We start from the raw sequence: 8,643 nt of genomic DNA on the forward strand, positions 1-8,643 counted from the left end.
GTTATCCAATCTACTCTTAAAAGCTTCCAGTTAGTTTAGCCTTAGTTTCCATTTCTCCTCTTTTCCTCTTCAGGGGGAATAAATGACTTTTTCTGCCTACAATAGGTAAAGGTAAAGGTTTTCCTGTCCAGAGAACTGTGAAATTTCACGTTTTAAAACGAATTATAATACAAGAATGAGTGTTTCTTGTTCCCTTTCAAATGGATTGTTTTAACGCAAAAAAGTAAACGTTATCTTTTTAAGAAAAAAATCCTCACCTGTTACTATACACGTGTTTGATAAAAACTTTTTGTAGAATATTTTCTAAAAGGGATTTTTATTTCAGCGATGCTCCCTCCAGTCAACAAGATTGCAAAAAGATTAGAGACTCTCGAATATGAGTTTTGGAGAAAGAAATCTCAAGTGGCCACTAGGAGGTACTATTTGAAATTCCTGATAGGGATAAAGAAAGAACTTAACCAAGAAAAGAGAAAGGTAGAATACTTAAGAAAAACATTGTTACAGTATAGTTAGTTGCACAGTCAGCCAAATACTTAGACTGGATTTGACATTTGTATCCATACCAAGTCTTTCCCAAGGACCTAGATAGGTAGATGTTGTTATTAAATAATATTAAAGATACCAAACAATTTAGTAATTAAGTTACTGTTAAAAATTATTCATATATACACAAAAATATGAAATCACAAGTGTCAGTTCTTTAACTGTTGTTCACCTTCAAGTTATTCCCAACTATCTAGGATGCTGTAATGTATTGGTGTAGTATATGTGTAGATCAAAGCAGCATGGCCTTTTGTAATTGACAAATGGGATTTTTTTTTTAATACACAAAGATTCTTCGGTATTGTACCCTGTGTGCAGTAACTGTTGGAATCACCATGCCAGTTTATGTCACAATCTTTTAATTTTGATTTTCAGATCTTGATACTCTATGATCAATGCTTTGTCTTCTAATTTACTATCCTCTGGTATTGCCACATCAGTTATCCACACTTTCTTCTTTCTAAGCAGAGTTAAATCTGATTTATTATGAGTCAAGATTTTTTCAGCTTGTATTTGGAAATCTCACAATACTTTAATTTGGTCATTTTTTAACTACTTTTTCAGCTCTATGTTCCCAACAATTTATCATTACTGGCACATGATAATGTTTACAGATGTTCCAGTGAATTATTGTGCTGACTGTGTTATGTCAATTATAATCAGCTTGTGTGACCTTCTTATAGCAATGTATGAGATCTACTGTTTCTTCTGCTTCTTTGTACATTCTGCACTTTGAATAATTTGATGACTTTTTATTGATTTTATTTAATATGCTTGTTAAAGATGCCCTAAATCAGAATTATGGTTATAATTTTAGTAGGCTAATTTTGAGAACAAGTTGTCTTCTTTTTGTAAACATAATATCTTTTCCATTGTAGTGGTTAGGACTGCATGTCAGCACTACTCTGAAATTCAATTATTCACATTTTATTAAATAGTATTTCTTTTTTTTATCTCATCTTTCCTTCATGTCAGCCAGGACAATATCCAAGGGCTCAAAATCAATGTATAATAGTAGAAGTGAGCAACACTTTTACTCAAAGATGAGAGTTGGCCAATATTATAATGCCTATACTCTTCAAATATATCCAGTAGTTTAATTAATTTAAATAATATCTTATTCAAAAAAAATCCATTTGTTTCTTTCACTGCTTAAATGGGTCAAAAAATGCTGTAACACTGTTTAAATAAATAAATAAAACATTTCCTTGAAAAGACTGCTATAAAATGAATTAAACTGGAATTAAAGTTAATCAGAAACACGTCATTACCTATGTCATCCCATGTCATTTCAGTACTGCATTATTCAAACCCATATTGCAAAGATTTAAGAGTTATACTACCTAACTAGCCTTTCATAAGACTCAGGGTGGTGCACAAGCCATAAGGAACAATAAATTGTGCTATGAATACCATGACCTCAACCTAAAATGAACTAAAATCCATAGGGTAGAAGATAGGCCTAACAGACTCCCAAAGAAAATGCTCAGAAATCAATGTCACTTTCAAAAGTACAGTTTTCATTGCTTTTTGGAGGTCTAGGCTCACTTCTGGGATCAACATATTTCATCAGGGGAAAGCTACCTCAAGGAAGCCTGGCCACCTGGGCCACTGCCCTCTTACTTCCTGGCAGGGTATCAGCAGATCTTTCTTAGAAGCTACCCAAGATGGGCAGTCATGTTTGAGGAAGTTCCTGATTTATTTGTCAACTGGCATGGTACTTAGAGGATTGTGCAAGCAAGAGGAGTACTTCTTGCACATTTTCTTTAAAGGGGGGGGTAGTCTTAGGTTGTTAGGAGGTAGACAAAGTTCTTCAGTTTTCAACCTTTCATAGAAGATTATCGTAGACAAAATGTCTTCATGAAGGAGATAATCCTACTTTGATTGCCTCTCCTGTACTCTGGAAAGATATAGTCCAGAAACAGGACTACCAGATAATAGTTTAATTCTTACATCAGGTAGACCCAAGGATTCCTGTTGCTATTCCTGTTCCCTTCCCTCTCAGCTTCCATTCTTTAAAGCTAAAATATTCAAAACTAAAATGCTTGAAATACTCATTTTGTTGCATGAAACATTATGGAAACATTTAAAATATTTTACAGATTGAAAAGAGTAAGAATACATGGATGGATGGATGAAGATAGAAGAATGTTAGATGATAGATAGATGATAGATAGAGATAGATAGATAGATAGATAGATAGATAGATAGATAGATGATAGATAGATAGATAGATAGATAGATAGATAGATAGATAGATAGATAGATGATAGATAGATGATAGATAGATAGATAATTAAAATATATTTAGTATGTAGATAGATAGAAATTATGCTCAAAGACAAGAAAATAAAAAGAGAAGAAAATAACATAGTGTGGTCCATACTAAATGATTTCAAAATAGTAAATGTTACATCTCAAATATATTTTGAAGAGTCCTATGCAATAAATGAATAACCAGAAGACAAAAACTTCACAATACTATTGGCAAGTAACTTCCATCACAATTCTCATAGAACACTGCACTGTTTTGGCTGAATACCAAATGTTCTTCATAGATTGGAGAATCAGTTCATAACCCAATGCTTAGTCAGAGAGAAAATTCCACTGAAATCTTAGATCCTTTGTTCTAGGTAAATATGCACACTGCAGAACTACTGTGAACCAAGAAATCATCCATTCAAAGTTGGTACAACACTTGAATTCAATACAGGCTTTATTTACATACACCACATGATGTTTCTTAATCCACCTTGTACCTGCAAAAAATATCTGCTGACTTACCCTGCAATGGAAAAAGAAGTAGCTACAAAGAAGAAAAACATGATGAGTTGCAATGGAGCTTGGTTTCACATAAATAACTATAGGAGATGAGATGCTTTGAGGATACTATAAAGGCATTCCTAGAAAAAAACATACCAGCCGTAATTCTTATGGTTTCTCTTTATTGTTTGATATATTGATGAATCACATTCTATGTTAAAGATAAATTTTCTGATATACATTTGTCATTGTATTTACCACAATTACATCACACATACATTTGAAACAGCTCCACAAACCTGGTAGTTGCACAGAAATGTTTTCTTGTATATGATTTATTCTTATCCATAATAGCTGTCAAATCCAACAATTTTATTCTCTCTTTTTTTTTAAGAATAGGAATAAAAGTAACTCAATCCTCAATAACTGACACTAACTCTGTGATCTCAGCTGCAGGTCAGCTACAGATCTTTACTCAAAATGGGACATGCTGGTACTGGATATGAGCTGATATGGAAGTGTTAAAGCAGTTCTTATGGATTGTTTTAATATACAGCTGTAAACGTTACAGTTTGCTAGGCTCAGGGATGGTCGGCAGAGCCATCTCAATTTGTTCCTCATACAAATTTAGCATCAAGCCGTACATGTACTCCAGTGATCCAGCAAAATGATCCCAAGCAACTGGATGGACATTTATATTATTTTTTAAACAATACTGAGTTGCATAAAACCTGCAAAAATATTACCATGGAATCACTCCCTAGTTCCGAACAGAGGATTTTACTCTCTTTAGAAAGATTAAATGTATGTAGATTATGAAGTGAAGAAGACAGGGAAATATTCCAAATACTTTTTTCTCTGATAATATCTAAATAATACAAAATATATAGGGTTTCTTCATTTATTTAAAAAGTCTGTTGGGTAAGCCTCTGATCTGGAAACTCACTTATGTTTGTCAAGTGTAACTTCACTAAAATAACAACATTTCTCTTTTATGGGGATGCATAATCTTTTGGCTATGTAAATGTTCTCTGTGTGTGGGTTGTTGTTTGTTTGTTCTCCTCCCTCTGGGGCAACCAATCTAGCCCACCTTTTAATCTTCTGTATTGGTTCTAAAAGCTTCAATGAGGCCTTCTAAAGAGTGAATGAAGCCTGACACACTGCATATACCGCCTATTACAAAAATGGCCACATCAAAGAAGACGTGATGCCACAAGAGTTTCCTCCATAATAGCTTCAGGTGGAAAAGGCTGGGAAGGAGGAAACAGAGGCCTGCCCCTGTGAGGCTTCCTGTTAGGCCCATCAGGAGGGCAAAATGTGGGACATAAATGGCCATCAGCAAGGTGAACACCACAAGAGCACACCTAAGGACGAGTCCCCAGGATTTCAGCCTCCCATCACCCCCATAGCAATTAGGAAAGCAAGCCCTGGTTCCTTCTTGGAAGAGGGATCGCTCCAGGACTTCCACCGCTGCAAAGAAAGGCAAAGGATAGGAGAGCAAAGCCTTGGCTACCAAGAAAAGGTTAACGACAGCTCTAATGGTAGAGGGCAAGTTGTCTGTAATGACTTCTTTTGTATCGTCGGCCCAAGTCAGGTAGGCTACCAAGGCAAAGAGACCCTTCAGGATGCAAGCAGCTATGTGAGTCCAGTTCATCATGCAATGGAACTCCTTGGGATTCTGCATGTTCCCTTCCAAGGAAGGCAGGAAGATCTGAGAGGTGTAGCTAAAGACAATGATGCCAATTGAGATGGGGAATTTCTTCACATCAATGTAAAACTTGACTTTATCCCATGCCCAGTCTCGGGCTCTGGAGAGGCAGTAGGCAATCACTAAAACGTTTATCACAAAATGAGCCAAGGTGCAGAGTAAACTGAATTTGGAAACAGCTTTGAGGTTCTTCAAGAAAGCACAAGGCAGGAGCGCTGCTGTCGCAATGATGGACCATGATTTCTGGGACACTGGCAAGTTTGGGAAGCTGTTGTACATCAGGTTACCACTGACCACTACATACAGGATGCAGGTCATAACCAGTTCTATGATCTGGGCCACGTTTACAATCCTGCCCCCGAGACTGGGAAACCTAGGGGTGCAGCAAGCATTTGCAATATCCACATAGGAGTCTCTCACCCTGACTATCTCTCCGTCTTCATTCTCTTCATAGAGACAGGCAATGAGGATTTTCCCAGTGTAGCAGCAAACTACCGCTGCAAAAATGATTAAAAAGAGTCCTAGGTATCCACCATGAAGAATAGCATAGGGCAGGCCAAGAACAAACATCCCCTAGAAAGACAGAAAATGGATATTGTATTGCTCAGATATTTATTTGCAAGGAAGCAGTTACTCTCCAAGAAAATACACAAATGGAGATAGTAACAACTTGCTTTTTAAAAAAATAACCCATGCTTAATTCCAAAATTAAAACATTTAAAAATAGGGGGAAGGAGAGTCTATTTTTCTGCAGACATGTTCTTAAAAATTTTACTTCCATAAATTCTCATGCAGCTAGGAAGCAAGGTAACAGGGGAAGACCCTGTCTCATTGAAAGAATTGGTTTGGTTTTCTTTTTTTAAAAAAAAAGAATTTAAAGTTCAAAATGAATACATACCTCATTTTAAAGCTACAAAACACTTTACATTTTGCTTTCCTGAGGGAATCCAGGGCAATTTAAAAACAAATAAAATCACCATAATAAAACCAGTACTTCTTAAAACTGAGAGTGCAAAAAATAAAACACTTTTTTTTTAAAAAAAAAGCAATGTAACAAAAAGTTTGGTCCTAGATCATCCTACAAATGCTTGAGAAAACAGGCATCTACTCAAAAGCTTTGTAAAAAAAATAGTACACATAGGACTCAATCACACTTCCTTGTGTAACATGTCTTTGACTAGATACCAATCACCAAGAACAATAATTGTAAACTCACTAAAATTACTCTGACTTATTTTAGTTGTAATGACACTGATTCAGATGCAAAAATGCAGTGTGATCATCAGATTGCTATTAAATCAAATTGTACATGCCACTACTATTCCCTGGGATAGATATTCCATTGTTATCATCTAAAAATATTTCACTTAAAGGATTAGAACTGAATACATAGAATAAATTGTTTTGTAAAGTAATCATATACATGTCTACTAAGAAATAGTTCTCACTGAGTTCACTACAGCTTATTTCCAAACAAATAGGGACAGAATTTCAAACTATACCCTTTGCAGTTATAGGCTAATTAGTGAAAATAAGATTGGTTGTTGTGTTTGTTTGCTTGTTTAAGTTATATATCAATGTGGACAATAGTTTGGGTGGAGGGAACAACAGAAATATTATGGAAATTTGCTTTCAAATCTTCACTACTGAATAAAATTGATTTCTACTAGGGAAATGCTACTCATTTTCCTAAAAGTTCATTTCCTGATTAGTACTATTTTCGTTCAGATCTGAACAACGTTGGATTGAAAGTGAAAAGGAACAAATCTTTTCTATAGTGCAATTTTGTTATGGTGCATCTCATTGCTGTGTATAGACAATGCCAACAAATTGTAAAATAACTGTGATTATACAATCAGGTTTGGTAGATGAAGCCCCTATGTTCTGTATCTACAATACAAATCAATGCAAGGAGGGGGGAAGTGGTCATTTCACTCTTTCCCAATTTTCCAAATGCTAAAGCAAAAATCAAATAAAACATCTAAGGGAGAATGGTGGTCCCATTTGGACCATATGCTGCTTTGAGCAGATTAAAACAAATTCAGGCATAGATACAGATGAAACGGGAAAGGATTAGATAATGCAAATTTAGAATGCACAATGCAACCACATTTTTTTTCAAAAAAAATTGCCATCCCATCATCATTAACACAGATTGAAATTGCCACAATAGAGATAAGTCTGGCTGAATTTGGGGGAGGAGACAAAGATGGGGGAGGGAGGAAGTGCAACAACACCTAGAACGTGTTGATTCGTGTTCTTAACATCAATTAGAAAGTGATTTTACCTTTCTGGAACGTGCAGTGACTTGAAAATGGGTGGACAGCTATTTACATAGTTCGGCAGTGGATTGGATAAAGATGTCCCTCCGGGGACACCTTCTGCTTCTAACATGCTATGATCCAAGGTGATGCGTATCAAGGACCCTACTCTACATGAATGAACCCTTACAGCCCCTCAAAGACTCTGGATCCCCTGACTCCACTGGAAATTAAGGCCAAGGAAAGTCCCCATTAAACCCACGATCCCCCCCCCCCCCCAACGGAGAAGAGAAATAGAGCTCTGAAGGTTACCTGGATGGCATTGGTGACATTCCAGCCGGCTTCCCAGGAGGTGATCCTGGGCTTCCCTTGAGTGGACAGCTCGGAGCAAACGCCGTCGTCCTTGGAAGCGGAGGGAGGCAGGGGTCCCGTGCCATCCCTCTGGTAGTGGGTATCTCCTTCCAAGGGCGCCTCTCCTCCTTCATCGCTGCCCTCGGATTTCAGGATGTCCATCTGCAGCCCCTGCCGGTGCTCGTAGTCCAGGTCATCGCAGTGAACAAACCCCACCGCTTCTTCGTTGGTCGCTGCCTGGAAGCCCATGCGGGCAAAGATGCCGCTGACCTTCGCCTGGGACTTGTTGGAAACCGAGGTGGCCACGTTGGAGATCTTGCTGCGAATTAGCGTCGCCATGATGCTCGCCCGGGCTGCCTGGCTTGTGCGGGAGTGCGGGTGCGGGCAGAGACCAAACGCTCGGGAAGCGGGCAACGGGCAGATAGGTGGAAAGGGGCCGAAGCCGACGAAGCTACTGCGGTGCCAGTCCCGCTTGGCACGCCAGTCTCGCTGCTGCTGCTCCGGCGGTTGAGGGCGAGCCTTAGAAGGGCGCTATCTCCACTCCCGCCTGGAACTGGACCTTCGCCTCTGCAGAGTGGCTTGGACCATGACCTCGGCACCTGCAGGGGCAGCTCTTGCCGTTTGCCTGGGGCATAGGCTCTTCGGAAGGCGCGACAGGTGTGGGGGGCTGGAAAAGCGGCTGGAATGCCCACCTCGCCACCGGCAGCTTAGCTCCTCTGCCCCGACGTCCTTCCACCTTCACTCCGGCTTCTCTTCCCACTTCGGAGTCGAGAGGCGAGCGGGTTGTCTCTCCAGCCTCCTCGGCGGTGCCAATGCAATGCAGAGGAACCTGGAGGGGAGGGGAGGGGGGAAAGCGAGAGGGGGACGAGCGGCGGTCACCAGATTGCCACGCAAGCCTTCTGCTTGCGCGCGGCACGTCTCTGTCCCCACGCGTCCAACTAGCAGAAGGAAAGGGGAGGGGGAGAATGGGATGAGGGTGGGGTGGGATGGGATGGGAGGAAGGGAGCCTGAGGAAAG

The 8,643-nt window shown here is 39.3% G+C and overlaps 1 protein-coding gene across 1 annotated transcript; it reads right to left on the minus strand.

Annotated features, from left to right (window-relative positions):
- Positions 1 to 3,471: 3,471 nt before the first annotated feature.
- SLC32A1 (solute carrier family 32 member 1) lies at positions 3,472 to 8,437 on the minus strand. Its single transcript, XM_081949216.1, has 2 exons — positions 7,588 to 8,437; positions 3,472 to 5,587 (listed from the first exon to the last, which is right to left on the minus strand). Exons 1-2 carry the CDS (start codon positions 7,963 to 7,965, stop codon positions 4,400 to 4,402), a joined length of 1,566 nt encoding a protein of 521 aa, XP_081805342.1. The 5' UTR covers positions 7,966 to 8,437; the 3' UTR covers positions 3,472 to 4,399.
- Positions 8,438 to 8,643: the final 206 nt, after the last annotated feature.

The sequence above is a fragment of the Natrix helvetica genome (genome assembly GCF_964273705.1).
Source record: "Natrix helvetica genome assembly, chromosome: 3".
In the NCBI taxonomy this organism is placed as follows: Eukaryota; Metazoa; Chordata; class Lepidosauria; order Squamata; family Natricidae; genus Natrix; species Natrix helvetica.

What these genes read in the sequence shown, in the direction of transcription:
- SLC32A1 (XM_081949216.1), bottom strand. Translation starts at nt 7,965, where the DNA reads ATGGCGACGCTAATTCGCAGCAAGATCTCCAACGTGGCCACCTCGGTT. An exon ending in ATGTCACCAATGCCATCCAG is followed by an intron (nt 5,588 to 7,587) that starts GTAACCTTCAGA and finishes CTGTCTTTCTAG; the next exon opens with GGGATGTTTGTTCTTGGCCT.